General features: G+C 36.9%; 1 protein-coding gene across 10 annotated transcripts in view; it reads left to right on the top strand.

Annotated features, from left to right (window-relative positions):
- Nucleotides 1-18505, top strand: part of TTC6 (tetratricopeptide repeat domain 6) — a 111087-nt gene that overhangs the window by 66603 nt on the left and 25979 nt on the right. For 4 of the 10 annotated variants that reach the window (XM_079767448.1, XM_079767453.1, XM_079767454.1 and 1 more), the window contains 9 exons: nt 685-805; nt 2899-3049; nt 6111-6193; nt 7334-7410; nt 7826-7986; nt 10412-10546; nt 11759-11908; nt 13355-13495; nt 17824-17943. In XM_079767448.1, coding sequence (XP_079623574.1) covers nt 685-805; nt 2899-3049; nt 6111-6193; nt 7334-7410; nt 7826-7986; nt 10412-10546; nt 11759-11908; nt 13355-13495; nt 17824-17943 — 1139 coding nt within the window. The other 6 variants (XM_079767451.1, XM_079767456.1, XM_079767450.1 and 3 more) reach the window with 5 other exon arrangements.

Below are 18505 nucleotides of genomic sequence, written 5' to 3'. Positions count from 1 at the left end.
TTTGAAAGTGGAAGGGGAATCAGTAAATGGGGAGATGTGAGATGACCCTTAGACTGGTTACTGATGAGAGCCACAAACCTGGAGTATTGAGAGGAGGCTCTTTTGCCTGATGGTTCTGTTATTTGGGACAGGCAGAGTCATTATCTGCCTTCACTCCAAGTTCTGCTTCCATTGGAGAAGCCTCTTTGAGCACCAACCCTTTATGTGTGTCAGCTGGAACTCTGCTGTGTGCCCAGCCTGCACTTGTACTAGGGCCAGTTCTTTGGTCATCAAGGGTAATGGCACCCTTCTGACTGCAATCCACTGAAATGAATCAGAAGTTAGCTTTTAGATTCTAGGCCCATCTTTGCCCTTGATTTACATCACAGCCATGGTCAGTGTACCCAGCCCCACCCCACTGGACCCTAATCTCTTCATCTATAAAGTGAGTGGCCTATCATAGATTTCCACCAGGATTTCTTCCAGCTCTAATGAGTTTGTGAACCATGAGAACCACATTGATACTCATTAAACAAATACATTTTAAATGAATACTATTTTGTACTCTTCAAATAAGTATACTCATTGTATACATGTTTTCCTTTATATAATGTTAAAAAAAAGAAGTAGGAAGGGTATAGACTAAAATATAACTCAGATATGTTTGTTCAGAATGTGAATAAGAGATATATTTTTATTTTTAAGCTCTCATAAATGATGGCTATGAGAATCTTGGTTGTTTCCTACATCGGGGCATACTCTATGCACATCTAAAACTTTGGTTGCTGGCAATTTGTGACTTTGAAACTGTTATTTCTTTAGAAAGGTAGGTTTTCCTTTCCATTTTTACTAATATCCTTTTTGTGTAACATTTTTAATAAACAATGAAAGAAAAAGCTTTCCCCCCTCGTCATTAATAACTTGGTAAAAATGACATAATTATGAAGTTATGCTAGAATTAGAATATTAATCCTATTCTAAAAATAGGATTACTTCTAAAATAAGACCCGTTGTTAACATCTGTTTTGCCTCAGATGGTTTTGAAAACTTTAGAGATTGAATGGGTTTATGAGGAATTAAATCCACGAATGACAAATAAACCCCACAAGTTTTTTTCAAAGCAGGTTGGAGGTGCCCAGGTTAGAGCTTTTTAAAGTTAACTTTATGTAACACTGTCATCAAGTTTTAAAATAATCTACATATATAAAAGCCTAAGTGACCATCGCAACCGAATGGATGACCGAACAGGCTGTGTGGGATGACCCGGCCAGCAGGGGTGTTAGTGAGGGGCGACCAAACGACTGAAAGGCAGGCTGCATGGGGCGACCAGGCAGGTGGGAGGGGGAGGGAGCAGTGAGGGGCAACCAGGACAGCAGAGGGGGGAAGTGAAGGGTGACCAGGCCGGCAGGGGGGGGAGAGTTGGGGGTGACCAGGCTGGCATGGGGGGGCAGTTGGGGGTGACCAGGCTGGCATGGGGGGCAGTTGGGGGTGACCAGGCCAGCAGGGGGGAGCAGTTAGGGGCAATCAGGCAGGAGGGAAAGTGAGCAGTTAGGAGCCAGTGGTCCCGGATAGGGCCTAAACTGGCAGCGGGACATCCCTGAGGGGTCCTGGATTGGAGAGGGTGCAGGCTGGGCTGAGGGTGCACTGGACTTCTAGTGAGAAAATATTCTGCTTGATATATCATTGCTATGCACAACACACAACTCAATAGAAGGAAACCTCTATTTAGAACTTCTGACTTCATTTTACTTAGTAAAACAAAAGGGAAAAAAGCCAATAACATTTAGAACTAGTGTGTATAAGGAAGGAACACAGACTGAAAGCTATATACACTAGTCAGAAAGTTAAGCTATAAAGATTTAATTAAATAAATTGAATGAAGCATTTATTCAAATGGAAGATGTCAGAAAGAGTAATAAAGCATGGGGATTCCATGCTAACCACCAGACTGTTTACTTAGCTTATCAATAAGGCAAATTTTGCACTTGTCCAGGAAAGTCATGGAGTATGGCTCCATAATAACCACAGTGATTTTCTTTTTGATATTTTTGAGCCAGAGATGGAAAGACAAGAGTTTCAGTTGTAAAAAGCTGAAACATGGGCAATAATAATTTTGGCATCTTTTAGGTAAGGGGACAAGGCTTCCATGAAGTTGGGCTGTAGGATGTGTAGTTTCCTTATTTTGAAACAGGGGAATTGAATAGGTAATTTCTAAGGTCATTTACATACTGAAAATTGTTTTACTCTAAGAGAGAAAACATTTATTTGCTCTAGAAAAGAAGCTGGGTTAATACCTATGTGGAGAGGATATTTCATCACAAGCCTTGAGACTATCATTATTTCTCATTGCTACTCATGGCGAATATAATAGAACCCGAGGCAAAACCTTTTTTTTTTTTAAATCTTCCCCCAAAGATGGATGGATATGTTTGTGTGTATGTTTTAAAAGAAACATTGATGTAAAAGAGAAGCATCAATTGGTTGCACCCCAACTGGGGATCGAACCCTAAGTATATGCCTTAACTGGGAATCAAACCAGCAACCTTTTGGTATACAGGAGGACACTCCAACCCACTGAGCCACCTGCTGAGGGCCCAGAAACTTTTGAATTGAGGAAAACTAAGCTTGTAATTCAAGATAAATCAAGATTAAATCAAGGAAGAGTAAAGTACTGCTAAGTCAGACCTCAGGAGTTCTGTTCCTGGCCCAAACTCAGCAAATGTTCATTCCCTGCTAAGGATTTTATAAAGGTGTTTATAATTTCTAATAGAGAGTGTTTAGTTAACTTACTTTGCTTTAGTAAAGCATTAAAAGAAACCTGCTATAAATAGATGTATTTCATTAGGTTCATTCATAATTGAAGAACATTGGAGTAATTAAAATGTCTAACAAGATTTTGCCTTCTCGTTTTTTTTTTAGAACTGTTACTTTGGCTTATATAAATATTGGCATCATAGATCTGCTACACTTAGATAACTACACTGACGCCACTTGGTATTTTTCTGAGGCTCTTAAACTTGATCCTTCATATATTCAAAGCTATATGTGTCTAGCAGAAACTTACAATAAGGTATTTAAGGTTTGAGAACCTTGATTTTTTAAAAAGTTTTAAGTTTCTGGATATTTGTTCAATATAATTTAAAATATGTTAATGTGTTTTTTCAGATAATTGCAGTGACTAATGCATTTATAAGCAATAAACATTAAGTAGATATAGTTAACTATAATTGCCCAGTTATAAAGACTGTATTGATGAGGTATGACTTTTTGTCTTTCATTTTCTTTTTTAAAAATATATTTTTTCCTAATTACAAAAGCAACATATATTTGTTGCATATAATACTTTTACTTGTATATAGTCACAGATAAATTTAAAACTACCGATGATTTCATTCTTTAGGGTTAACTGCTATTAACATTTGGGAGCCTATCAGTTGTGTGTGTGTGTGTGTGTGTGTGTGTGTGTGTGTGTGTGTGTGTGTGTGATGGGTTTGTGGAATGGAATTTGTGCATAAAATGGGATCCTACTCACTCAGGCTTTCCTTTAGATTTTGTTTAGATTTATATGTTATTTGAATTAAAAAATGTAGCATATCCTTTATGTAACAAATTCAAACAATACAATAAACAGGAAGTCTTAGCTGACTCCAACCATATCTGATTTTCCGGAGAGAAACTCTGTTGTCTCTGCCTTTCAAAATAGATATCCCTTTCCACTACTCCACCACTAACCAAGACCCTGTCATTTCTCATTAGGACTATTGCAGTAGCCTTCTGGTCTTCTTGCTTCTGTTCTTTACTCCTTCATGATGGACTTTCAACACAGCAGCCATAGTGATCCTGTTAAAACATGCCAGATTATTTCACTTCTTTGCCCAGAATCCTTCAATAGCTTCCCTTTGCACTCAGAATAAAAGCCAAATCCTGCAAAAGCCAAAGAAAGGCCTGCAAGAGCCCATGTGAATTGGCTCAATACTTTTTGGCTCTTGTCTCCTACAGATCCACTAGTCACACTGGTTTCCATCAGATTAGGCAGATTATGGTGTGGGGGTGAGGGATGGGGGAGCCACAGAAACAAAACACCAACCCACCCCACAAAAACAAACATAAAACTCCACTTCAAAATCACTATTGAAATAAGTTGTTTTTTTGTTTTTTTCTTCATCACACTGCCTCTCCTAGGAGATTTGGCTAGAGTCTCTGGTCTCCACTGTCTCCATCTCAGGACCCAGTGTGACTAGAATCCATTCCGAGCTCTTACCTTCCTGATGATAGAGGTGGAAGACCCAGGGCAGGTTAGGGTTAGTGTAGTCCCCAGGGAAAGTTTGCTCTTGACTCCTGCTGGGAAAGGGATGGACATACTTGTGGTGTGTGGTCCTTTTGCTTGCCTACATGTTGTTGGAGCTGAAGGCTTCTGAAATTTCCTTTGAGTGCACTTAGAAACCAAAGCCCCAGCATCATGTCAGGGTATAAGGACATGCATTCAAAAACTCTTTGTTCTGAGGAGGCAAAAATCTCTGCACAGTAGTGAATAAATTATGTTGTATTTACACACAGAATATTATGTAGTCAATAAAAAAACAACTAGAACTATATCATATGGTGTAAGAAGACGACTAGGTATGGGTAGTAAGCATGTGATGTAATATACGGATGATGTACTATAGAATTGTACACTTGAAACCTTTATAATGCTATTAACCAATGTTACACCAATAAGTTTAATTTTAAAAAGAATATCAGCTGACTGGTATAAGAAAAGCAAGATTCAGAAAGGAGTATAAAGTATGTACAATATAATTCAATGTAAATAAAACAATCACAAATCAAACCGTTTGCATATAGAAGAATACATATGCCTACTGTGTGGGCTCAGCCTCCAGGGTGAAGCTAATCTAAGGCTGTCTGGAGAAGTCCAACCCCAGGTCAGCTCATAAAGATCAGAGAGTGAGCCTCCGTGTTTCCCAACCAGGGTTTCAATGTATAAATATTTACGGGTGGAACAGACATATGAATAGATGATTTAATACTTACACCAACCTGAGCAGGGTCAGCTTGAGAAGCAGCAGGCCTGAGTCCCACAGGAATTCTCCAGTTAATTTAAATACATCTCAAACTCGCTCCTTTGGGGTTCCCTCTTTTGAGCCCACTCATTCTTTCCTCCAAACAGTTGCACAATTTCTGCTTCCATGCACAAATGAGTGCATTCTCCTTTTTGTATCACCATGTCAGTGCAGTAAAGGAGCCGTTGCTTGTCCAGATTCATTCTGCTGGGGTTTCTGTCGAACTCCTTTTGTAATATTCCCAGTGATAATAGGTTTTTCCCCTAAATTTTTACAAATCCAGATTATGCTTCTGTGACCAGTATTAAGGAAATAGTCAATGTTTAGAACGTCTATATTGATTTTAAGCAGTCACCTTTTTTTCTTATTCTTTTATTTTGTTTTATTTATTAATTTACTTACTAATTTTAAGTGCAAGCCTCTTTGTTCCCCCTAGTTTTTAAGTGGAATTGACTTTTAATTTAAATTTTACCCTCCTTTGCATGAATAAAGTTTGGTGTAAAAGGGGGGAAAACTGAAAAGCTAAACAAAAAAAGGAAAACAACCCAAAATGTATGATATAATCACATTTATGTAAAATTATATATGTGGGTATGTGTAAAAATTCTTCAAAATTAAAGATAACTGGTTTTTAAAAACAACACTGCATCACAAACTTTTCTTTTTACTTCTTTGTATCCCATTTGCTATGATAGCTCTTTTAAAAAAAAATATTTTCATTGATTCCAGAAGGAGGAAGGGAGAAGGAAAGGGAGAAAGAAACATCAATGATGGAGAGAATAATTAATCAGCTGCCTACTGCATGCGCCCTACCAAACGCAATGTACTTATATCTTTTGGTCATGTGCAACCTGGGCATGTGCCCTGACCAGGAATCAAACCATGACCTCCTGGTTCATGGGTTGATGCTCAACCACTGAGCAATACTGGCTGGGCTGCTATGATAATTCTTAAGAAAAACATGTATTAGGAAATGTTTCTGCAAAACTTCTGTATTGAAGAATGGCAGGGGATAAACACCAGAAAGGAGTGTTATTATGAGCTAAGCTTCTGTTTATCAATCAACAGGTACATAAATTGCAAAAGGCAGTAAGAGAGATATCTCGTGCTATCCACCTTCAGCCAGATCGAATCGAGTTATATATAATAAGGTATTGGCATAGAAATCACATCTTCAAGTCCTCTCTTGATCCTTCCAGTGACCTCCTTTTACATTTAATCTTTCAGCGGTGGCCAAGACACAACCACCAAGTCAGATGTAGTTATTGGTTTTGTTAAGCTTGAAGAAAATTTATAATATAAGATAACCAGATCTTTCCCTTTGCTCTATCCTTGCATCAAAACACAACTGTTTCATGTTTTAAATTATTTCAGGCCTCTCTATATTACTGGTTATATATAATTATCACAGGGCTCATGAAAGTAAGATAATATTTTGAACAATTATTTGATTATGTCCACAGAAGTACCAAATGTGAACCTCAGCTAATTCAGTGGGGGGAAAAAGTGACACATTGAATTGTATTTCAAATGCCATAGAGTTTTCTATAAAGAGACTCATTGAACATTATGAGTTATCACCAAAAAAAAAAAATGTTATTGTCTCTAATTCAGGAAATGGATGTATAGATAGATACGGGAAAATGGACTAGAATAATGCTTTCTGATAAGGGCTTGCTTTGTTTTTAAACCCTTGGACCACATTTTAACAATTTATGTAATACTTTTCCACTTTTATGTACCTTGATCTGTGTTTATTTTTTTATTAATTTCTTAGCAACAGAGTTTAACATTTTTTTTAAAAAATATATTTTATTGATTTTTTACAGAAAGGAAGAGAGAGGGATAGAGAGTTAGAAACATCGATGAGAGAGAAACATCGATCAGCTGCCTCTTGCACACCCCCTACTGGGAATGTGCCCGCAACCAAGGTACATGCCCTTGACCGGAATCGAACCCAGGACCCTTGAGTCCGCAGGCCGACGCTCTATCCACTGAGCCAAACCGGTTTCGGCAGAGTTTAACATTTTAAATACAGTAATTGCAAAAAGATTTGAGGTTTTTCTTCTTTCAGCTTCATATTTCCTAAATTGTTTTCTCATCACATCTCTAAGCTAATTGGTTCATTTAGACAATATAAAATGTTTATAATTTTCACATTGTTTTTATCATACATATGTAAGTATACATATATGTATTATAATTATAAAATTACAAGTAACTGGTTACAAGAAACTTTGTTGTGGAAAAATGCTTCAAGCTTAGAATTAAAAAGGCATTATTTCTTCCAGAGGACAATATCTTCTTAGGATGAAATGTTATGATCTTGCAAAGTTCACTATTTACCAAGTAGCAGAAATGAACAAAGGTAAATATAATTAATGTGAAATTATAATGGCCTCAACTTAAAAGTAAACGCTTCTTTAAAATTTTTATGGTATTTGCAAAAGCTATGCATAGATAGCTTGAAGGATTCACTTGAAAATCTAAGTTAGACTTTTGAAACTTTAAAAGTTCCATTTCATTTGCACATAATCAATTAGTAAAATGCATCAAAACAGTGAATTTTGTGAGAGAAGTTATTATAGGAAATACCAGGCTTACACTTTTATTTTTTTTTGTTTGTGTTGGAATTGCTTACTGTTTGTTGATGGTGAATAGATTTTAGTATCATATTGATTTGTTAATTCATATTAAAAGATAGATCATTGATCAAAATATTACATGTATTCTAAATCCTAGATACTTGACAAAGGTATTGATAAGCTTTCCTTTTATTTTAGGTCTCATTGAGTTGAGTCCTATACAGCAAGCACTCATTTATTCATTTTGTGAAAACCATGAGAAGGCCATTCAGGTGTTGGATGGGGCCACTTTGAATAGGCCTGAAATCAACATGATTATTCTATTAGCAAAAACCCAAATGAAGGCCAAGAGAAACAAGGTACAAAGTCTTGAATAATGCTTACTAAGGCTATTAATGGAATTTTAATATCTTGATTAGAATGACTGCTTGCATATCTTTTTCTTCTTTTCTTTTCTTTTTTAAAAATATATTTTATTGAGTTTTTACAGAGAGGAAGAGAGAGGGATAGAGAGCTAGAAACATCGATGAGAGAGAAACATCGATCAGCTGCCTCCTGCACACTCCCCACTGGGGATGAACCCGCAACCAAGGTACATGCCCTTGACCAGAATCGAACCCGGGACATCCCAGTCCGCAGGCTGATGCTCTATCCACTGAGCCAAACCGGTTTCGGCTGCATATCTTTTTATAAAACAAAATTATATCATTTATTTATTGACTAGAGACCCGGTGCACAAAATTCGTGCACTTGGGGGGTGTCCCTCAGCCCGGCCTGTGCCCTCTCGCAGTCCAGGAACCTTCGGGGGATGTCCTACTGATGGGCCTAAGCTGTCAGTCGGACATCCTTAGCACTGCTGTGGAGGCGGGAGAGGCTCCCGCCACCACCACTGCGTTCGCCAGCCGTGAACCCAGCTCAGGGCTTCTGGCTGAGTGGCGCTCCCCCTGTGGGACTCACTGACCACCAGGGGGCAGCTCCTGCTTTGAGCGTCTGTCCCCTGGTGGTCAGTGCACATCATAGTGACCAGTCGTTCCTCCGTTCAGTCGATTTGCATATTAGCCTTATATTATATAGGATTCTTTTGCTAATTAACATTGAGGTTGTTTCCTTTTATTATTTTTTCTCCTCTTAAGAGTAGGGCTGCCCTAGCCAGTTTGGCTCAGTGGATAGAGCAAAGGCCTTAGGACTGAAGGGTCCCTGGTTTGATTCCAGTCAAGGGCACACATACCTGGTTGCCAGCTCTTACAGGGCCCTGGTTGGGGCAACTGCGGGAGGCAACCAATAGTTGTGTCTTTCATATCAATGTTTCTGTCCTCCTCCCTTCCACTCTCTCTAAAAATCAATAGAAAAATATCCTTGGTGAGGATTAACAACAACAACAAAAAGTAGGGTTACTAAAAATATTCTTTTTCCTGTCTTCTGTTAACACATGGAGTAGTTTTCCAGGATTTCCCAGGAGTGGAATTGTTGGTGTGTAGAGAATGTGAATGCCTAACTTTCAAGCTAATGATACATTGTTCCATAGGGTTGTATCAATTTATTCTCCCACCTGCAGTATGAAGGTCCTGCTAATCTGCATTTTCTACAATAATGGGTGTTGTCAAGTTTTATTTTTGTCAATTTGGAGGAGAGAGACCACTCCTTGTGGTCTTAATTCACATTCCTCAGTTTGAGCACAGATTGAACTTCTTTATATATGTTTATTAGGCATTCATATTTCCTAGTCTATCAATTTCCTATACACAATTTTTGTCTTTTTCCTATAAATTTTAGGCATTTAAAAACTAAATTCTGTTATTAACTCTTGGTTGGCTATATGTTTGATACATATCTTCTTGCAATTTGTGCCATTTATTTATTTATTTATTTATTTATTTATTTTGTTGTGCCTTTTGGCGAAAATAAGTTCTTAATTTTAATGTGGTTGAATATATCTATGTTTTATTTTGTTGTCATGACTTTAAAAAAATTGTTTAGGAATTTCTTCCCTACTCCAAGGTCATAAAGATATACCTATATTTTCTTCTAAAAGTTTATAAGTTTTACTTTTTCCATTTAAGACTTTACCTTAAATATATATTTTGAGTATGAGACAGGATAAAATTTCAATTTTACCATAAATGGACACTTAGCATATCCAAGTTAAAGCTCACTATTTCTTTTGCAATGTAATAGAATTAATAAAATGGGCTAAAGGGTCACAGGTTTTTTTGTTTCTATATAGATGTACTTCAATTAGCTGATTTAAAAGACATTTCTATCTGAAAATTTGAATTTTTTTCATTAATGCCTTTCAAGTATTTTGATTAAATAGTTTAAATGGGTTATTTTTTATGTTAGTTTATTTTCTGGTGTCAATGGAACTCTATTAACAGCACAGCAGGACAGAACAAAGGTTGATTAAAACCACATCAGATATTATCATTGGAGATTTTCTACTACCTAAAAGCTGCCCAGTATTCATTTCAGGAAAATTATAGGAAATTGGTCATAAACTAGTCTACAACTTTAAGTTTAATTTAAGACTACAAGAAAATAATCTTTAGAATTTAGGAAGTGTGGTTTCTAACGTCCTCATGTAGAGCCTGCTTAAGCACTGGCTCTAGGATAGGCACCTTGTGGGACGTGCTGCGATCAGACAGGCAATGGTCTTCTCGCTGTGTATGGACAAATCTGTATGTGAGTAGGGCTATGTGCTCAGGATTCCTTTTAACGTTTAAGGTTGTCATGTTAAGTAAACAGTAGAAAGAAGCATTCTCAGCCCTCTCTCTCTTCACCCTGCAGGAAGCTATGAGACTGTTTAAAAAGGCGTTGGATGTCTGTTCTCATTCTGAGAGAGGATCAAATGCCTTAGAGGCGTCAGTGGACTGTCTGTATAACTTGGGTCTTTGTTACATGGATGAAGGCAACTTCCAAATGGTATTTTGTATATTTAGGAACTTAGGTTACTTGTGATTTTAGAAAATGCTTGCATTTAGTTCTATTTCTGAAGGTTACTTCTACAGGAAGTGACCAATGCAGTAGACCAATAATTATAATTATAATTAGTAGATAATAATTATAAGGCATGGCTTGTTACAGACACTATGCATCCTACAATACCTACTGCATTGTTTTATTTGATGTTTATTTGTCAATAGTATTGTAAAGACTAATGTATGTTTTTCACCAAAACAATCTAATTGTAAGAAATTATTATAGCAAAATAATTTCATCACATTAATATAAATTTACCTATTAAATTTAAATACTTTAAATTGAGTGATTCATTCTAATGTAGAATAAATGGAAAATGATTAGCACACTAATTTCTCTTAATGACGACTAAAAATTCAAAGATTGAAACTGGTTATTTAGATAGCCAAGATATCATTGAAAACCAGTTGAGTCAATATTTACATGCTTACCAATATTTGGCTATTTTACAGAAGTCTCCATTTCAAAATTGTCCAATATGTAAAATAATTGTTATTTTCTAATGGCTAATGTTGAATATTTCACAACTGTATCTTTACACACACACACACACCATTCCTATCCTTATATTCATAGGAGTGGATAGTGTCTAAAATTTGCATCTCAAACCTTTTTTGCATCTGAAACAGAGTTGCACTTGATTAGTTGTTCTATTAAGAAATTCTAATAAGATTAATTACAAATCTTTTCCATGTTTTTAGCCCTTTTGTTCAACCAGCATTAAAACTAACTTTGCCCTACAATGTTGGGGAAAATTTTGGAGTTCTATCATTCTGAAATTTCATAGCTATGCATCTGCTATGAAATGTTTTAGGCCCTCCTGGAAAACAAGTGTGCTGGTTGTGACTTCTTTGAAGGAACACAATATGAAGAATAATGATTAAATTTACACGCAAAATTATTGAAATCTAACAACTTGGACTATGCGGACATTAATCTGGGAATAAGGGCTAGTAAATTATAATACTAAACCTGACTTGTTAATAAATATTACTTTTGTTTGCTCCACAAGTTTCACTGGGAAAAATGTATTTAAAATGACCAGAAAAAGATAGAAAACTTTCAACAACAGCTATATAGTATAATTTATTAGCATTATAAATTAATAAATTCTGCTTATTAAACCATTTGCTTTGTAACAATATGCTCTTCTAGGCTTTTGATTTTTTTACCAAAGCTGTGAAATTAAATCCCAGTTTTGCAGAAGGCTTCCATCAACGAGGGCTTTGTAAAATAAAACTCCACAAGGATAGCTCAATCCTGGATTTTAATCGTGCTATTACCCTCAATCCAAAACATTACGAGGTATTTAAATGAACACTTCTGGTGATTTAGAGAGTGTGTTATAGATTTGCTAAAACTATTAAATCCTTCATATGTCATTGTTATTAGTGAGCAACAATTGATTAATTATACCTACTTTTCATATAATTGTTTTAATAAAGCATATATCTGTATTTCCCTTTGAACTAAAAATATTATCTCCAACAGGGATATTATATATGTGTTTTATAAATTGTGATGTATATAAATATTGTTAATATTTTAATGTATCTATTAATAATTATAATTTTATATACTATGTTATTAATTTTATTTACTTCTTGTTTTGCTATTGCATTTATTTCTTACTTTTAAGAGACTAAAGAGATAACACAAAATTTAATAGGTGAAGTTTTATTGGATCCTGATTTTAAAAGTCTATAAATTTTAAATACGGACCAAATATTAGATGTTTTTAGGGAAATACTATTAATGTTCTTAGATATATTATGGTAGTGTGATTGTACAAAAAAATGTCTTCTTCATAGGAGATGCATACTGGAGAGCTGCGATGAATTGTTACAATGTCTACAACATATATTTTTAACAGTTCAGGGAAAAGTAGATATAATAAATATTGCAAATATATTAATAATTATTTAATCTACTAGCGTTACTGTTGCAGGAAAAATCCTGCAATAGGATTTCCTGCTGCACTCTACCCCGCCCTGCTTGCTCTCCTCCCTTGTCCCCCGCCCTGCCTTCTCCGCCAGCTCCCCTGCTTTTCTCCCTTCTCCACCAACCCGCCTGCTCTTCTTCCTTCTCCCCTGGCTCCACCTCCGCTCCTCCCTTCTCCCCCGGCCCCGCCTGCGCTCCTCCCTTCTCCCCCGCCCCGCCTTCTCCGCCAGCCCACCTGCTTTTCCCTTCTCCCCGGGCCCCGCCTCTGCTCCTCCCTTCTCCCCTGCCCCGCCTTCTCCACCAGCCAGCCTGTTTTTCTCTTCTCCCCCGCCCCGCCTTCTCCGCCAGCCTGCCTGCTTTTCTCCCTTCTCCCCCGGCCCCGCCTCCGCTCCTCCCTTCTCCTCCCCCCCCCCCCCCCCCCGGCTTGCTTGCTTCTCCGCAGCTTTGCTCCCTTCTGCAGCTCTTGGCTTCTTTCTACGCTGTCTTGATATGCAAATTAGCCGCCATCTTTGTTGGGATAATTTGCATACTCGTCCTGATTGGCTGGTGGGCATGGCTTGGCTGGTGGGCGTGGCTTGGGCATAGCGAAGGTGTGGTCAATTTGCATATTTGTCTATTATTAGGTAGGATGTGGTAGGTATATGGATGTTCATTGTACTATTTCAATTATTCTGTATGTTTGGAAAAAATCCTACATTTTATAACATCTTTGGGTGGTATAGATTTGTCCAAACTATCATATCTTTTGGTATAATTAATGCTTTTACTATAACACACATTCCTGTTTTCCTCTTCTCTTTCTCTGAAAAGGCATATTTAAACCGAGTAGCCTTCTACGGTTTGAAAGGCAGATACTCCAAAGCAATCTTGAACTGTAACGAGGCCATCAAAATCTATCCTCAGAGTGTGCGAGCTTACATCTACAGAGGTGTTCTCAAATACCACAACAGGGTAGGCGATTTCCTGTCTTGTTCACAGAAAACAGAGTGAGTGATGCTTGGATGCCAGTAGGGACGCACTTCCTTCTTTTAATCCGTGAGAGAAGAATCAACGTAGTGTTCAGGGCAGAGCTACATGGGACGCCTTACACTTCCACAGTACATCAAAAAGCTTACAAAATAGTGGGGTTCTTTTTGGACATTTACATTTTAAATAACACATTATTTAGAAAGTAACATATTGTAAAGAATTTGGAAGATACAAAGAGGGAATAAAGAAGACCAAAGTCACCTATTATCTCACCATCAACTGAAAATTTCTGAGAGCATTTGGTGTATTTGCATTGTCTTTTTTTTCCTAATAATATATGGGATATATTTTCCAAAGTGGGATTATGCTACCTAATTTGTGTTGTGCCCTGCTTCTCACACTTAACCTTTGAAGATACCATTTTCAATGACTGAATAATATTCTATCATAGTTTATTTTTTACCACTTGATTGTTGGACATTTGGGTTTTTAATTTTTTTCACTATTTTACACATTACAGTTACTAGTATACACACTGAGAACACAGTCATTGCTTGAATTTATAGTTGATTCCTAAAGAGAAGTTAGTAGGTCAAAAGGTGTGAGTAGCAGCACTGATACCCGATACTTCACGAATACTTTATTTTTCCTACTTTTCTTTTCTGAACCTTTTTTGTAGCTATTTCATATGAAATATTTTGCAAATAATGCCTTAAAGCAAAGGTAAGACCTTGTATTATGTATTAATTCCATGAAAATTACTATCTATAGAAATGGATGACACAAGGTATCAGAGAAGCATCGAAGAGGAAGCAAAAGAGACTGTAGGTAGAAAACATGACGGTTATGGGATCTGACAGTATGAATGACAGAAGCAAGCAAGCTCTGGTGAATGTTTGCTGGAGGAACATGACTTGCTTCTCCTTTACCAATAAGAAGTGTAATTTTCTCAACATTGGCAATAAGATAATCATCTAAATTAAAATTCTTTATATATTTAATTTTATTTGCAAGTAACAGAAACTATAATAATAATTCCTACCAAGAGATTTTCTTAATTAACTTGGTGAAAGATGAGCTTGATTGTCTTAATATCACAGATGCTGCACAAAGTGTTCCAAAAAGTCTGATAGAATCAATAATTTCTTTTACAATTAAATGTCAGTCCATTATGACTAACCCTTCTCACCTAATTATTTTTTCCTTTGTAGACTTATAAGCTAGCGATTACAGATTTAACTACCGCTATCAACATGGACAAAAACAGTTATGTAGCATTTTATAACAGAGCATTGTGTTACACCAAGATAGGTGAACTTCAGATGGTAAGATGACCATTTTAGTAAACAAAATGTTAAAGTATTTGTAAACATACGTAAAGCATGTGTAAAATATTTTTTATTATATCTGTTGTAATTTTGAAAAATAATTCTTGTGGAAATATGCACACACCACACACACACACACACACCTTGAGAACCCAAAGAACCATTTCAAAGGACATTATTATTTTTGTTAGTGCTCACAAGATTGTCTTATACAATCTCAGCAATGTCACACGAAAAATTGATTTTATAATGTTTACAAAAGCATTTGAAGACATATATAAATTAAAATACATTACATAATTCTCATTAGGGTAAATGTTTCTACTGATACACCGTTTGCAGTATTTTTAAGCAGTGATTATTAGCAATATTGTTGCTTCAGAATTTGCTGAGGTATTTTTTGCACAGTGTTCAGGCCACAGATGCAGCAGTTTTGAGTGATGGTTTCCGGTTATGGGGACCAGTGACCAGTGACCAGTGACCAGTGACCAGTGACCAGTACTGCTTGTGCTTTTTGCAGGCCTAGCTGATGGCTGCAGCAATCCTTTTTCTCTATTTGTCCTTATAGCTCCCTGTGCAAGCCATTTTTTAGATTTTCTAATCTTTCTCCTCTTTCTCCTGTTCTTTGTCTGCTTGGTCTTTTTCCAGTCAAGATTCCTCACTGGGAAGCAGCTGGTCTGTGGTCTTCTTAGTGCTATGTCCCCTCTTGTTTCTCTTCCTCTGTTGTCCTCTTGTCTCCCCTCCTTATTTCTATCCAGGTCCACAGTCAATGAGGCATTCCTTTAATAGACGACGTCACATGCCTGCTGTTGGTCATGCTCCCCAATCTCCTGGAAGCATGGGAAGTCAAGTCTGTTTAAAACACGTAGAGATTTTGGAATTTATTTGCTATGGAAGGAAGTTGAGAAACGTTGTTTCTCAAAGGATGTAGAATTCCCGGTAACCAGAGGATCGGGTTTCCTCCAGAACCATTGACAAATGAATAATTTTAAACAAAGGGGTTGTTAAGATTATAGGACTAATTAAGGGCTCATTTATCAGAGTAACCTGCACAGCAGGTGTCTTTGATGACTTCCTCCCCACCCCCATTCCTGCCTTTTCTGGGTAACTCTGAAGCCACAAACAATGGGCTGGGTGGGGGCAGGGACCTCCCATTTTTGTTATCTCTGATACTTAACAGAGCCCCACACTCTGAATAAAGAAAATGAAAAAACTACCTAAATAGAGACCTAACTACTAGAATAAATCATCTTGGCTATTTTGGAGCTGCCCTGTACCCAACCCATTTCATTCAGACACTCATTTTACAGATGAGGAAATGGACGCTGGGAGAGTCACACAGGGAGTAAAGGCCTGTGCTGCTGTTCACAGGTTTGTTTGCTTCTGGTTAACAGTCTGTAGGCGGCTTTGTAAAAACGTTTGACCTCCAGCACGAGGAACGGAAGGCATTTAACAGTGTCGCCTCCTCCCTTTTTGTCTACCTCCTCCCTTCATGTCTACCTCCACCCGTTTTTCAGCATTGCTGCCAACACTACACTGAGAAAACCCAAGTATCTTTCTGCAGAAAATGCACTTAGACATTCTCTTAAGATATGGTTTCATAAAAATTAAGAACAGGTGAGTTCTGATTCCTATCACCTTCATAAAAGTAGTAATAGTTACCACTTACTTAGAGCTAATTGTGTGGGGGGCACTGGGCTAAACGAAAATTCATTTGTGCAACAATATGATGAATTGTTAATATCCCAGTTTTGCAGATGAGGAAACTAAAGCTAGTGTTAAGTAACTTACCCGAGACTAAAAAGCGAGTAATAACAGCAGAGGCATGTTACAAATCCTGCTCATTAACCTTCATGAAACTAATTTTATAGCTCTTGTTTCCTCTTGTGTCACATATTCAGCTGTCTAGTGGATCTTGAAGTATCTTAAAGGTTTTACATTCTGTGATTCTATAAAAGCAAGAGTGCTAACATTTTAGTTTTGTTTTTATAAGTATTATGAATTATTTTTACAGCCCTGGCAATGTTTGTTATTAATTATGCCTCAATGTACATAACTGTACAATTCTTTTAGACACTTGAGTGCCTAATCATGAAATACTAGAGCACCACTGAGCAAACACAAAATACTATGTATTTGCATTTTCAGTTAGCACGTGCTATAGGCATGTAAGTTCTGGCCCTTTTCTGATGAAATTATATGGCTCTTTTGGGCAAAATGTTCAGTAGAAAAATGAGGTAAGAGATTCAGCTCCAACTCAAATTTGGGATGGTCCTGTTACCTGATGCAGAACGATGACCAGTAAAAAATTGTTTATTCAATGAATGAAATAAAAAGGTAAAAGTAATAGAGAAAGATTCTCTGAGTTAATTCTCAACTGAGATTAATGTCTTAAAAAAACAACCCTAAGATAGCTAAGTAATTTTCCAACAGGCTTCTTTGTTATATTAAGACCCATTTACATTGATTCATGATTTATTCTCTCAACAATCAGTTATCGATTGCCTACTCTGTGCAGGCACAGTGCTAGTTACTGACTTTGTAATGGTGAAAAATAAGGATCAGCTCTGCCTCCATAAAGCTTAGGTTTCTGTGAGAAAAACAATCGAATACTAAAAAGAACTTGAATTTCCAATGACAACAAGTGCTCGGCTTTACTGTGGGCAGTCTTGCTGGGGAACTGCTGCCCGGGGGAGGCGGGTGGTACGCCTCTTCTGTCCAATCACAATGGAAATGCTTAGGATGCTTCACAAGAACACGTGACGTGCAGCCACAGTCAGCCCCGTCTATTACAACGCAGCAGCAGTCAAATATTTAGTTCAGGGGCCCCTTTACATCCAACAAATGATTATTTAGGGCCATAAATTGTAAGTCAAATTAAATACTAACTATGGGTTCCTAGTTTGGGCATTAACACATTTTTTCCTTGGCCAATGTAGGAAAGAGTTGAATCTAGGTTGTAAGTGCTTCTTTTCTTTTTAGGCATTAATAGACTATGGAATCGTGCTTCTTCTTGATGCTGGGAAAACTATGGCATTCAATACCTTAGTTAATCGTGGACTCATCTATTTAGGACAAGGGCATCACAATTTCGCATTAGAGGTAAACCTGAACCCACTTGATTTTTCATGCTCACTTCTGAAAATAGTGAACAAGTTTTTCTTACTACCAAATGGCAATATTAATGAGCAATAACTAAACTTTAGCAATAATCATGTTGAAATACTTTGAATGACTAATAGAATTTTTGTAAAACATGCGTATTTTTACTTTGTTTTGATTACAGGCAAATAGCCAATATATTTTTTAAAAAGTTTCTAACTTGGTGAAAGTTCAAGACTATCACTTCCCCCAAGGGAGTATCTTGGCTATACAAATTTCAATTTATTTAGCAAATAAAATGATTTATGTATTGTTTACTTTGCTGCTTGATGCTCTCTCTCATTTATAATTTTCCTCATTCTCCATTGCAAATATATCAAACTAAATCTGTTTGTTTTGTATAGAGTGGAAAATACCTGCTCAAAATAGGCTACTGAGAATGGTGGGAACAGGCACGCAGGATTGTAGTAGAGATAGCATCTGCGATACATCACAAAGATACATGGTTTCTTTGGTTAAAAAAATGCATTTCTTTGTAGAACAATTAAACAAAACTTACCAT

The sequence above is a fragment of the Cnephaeus nilssonii genome, assembly GCF_951640355.1.
Source record: "Cnephaeus nilssonii genome assembly, chromosome: 4".
Lineage (NCBI taxonomy): Eukaryota > Metazoa > Chordata > Mammalia > Chiroptera > Vespertilionidae > Cnephaeus > Cnephaeus nilssonii.
Note: the sequence above shows the minus strand (reverse complement) of the source record. Positions and strands in the feature narration are given on the sequence as shown.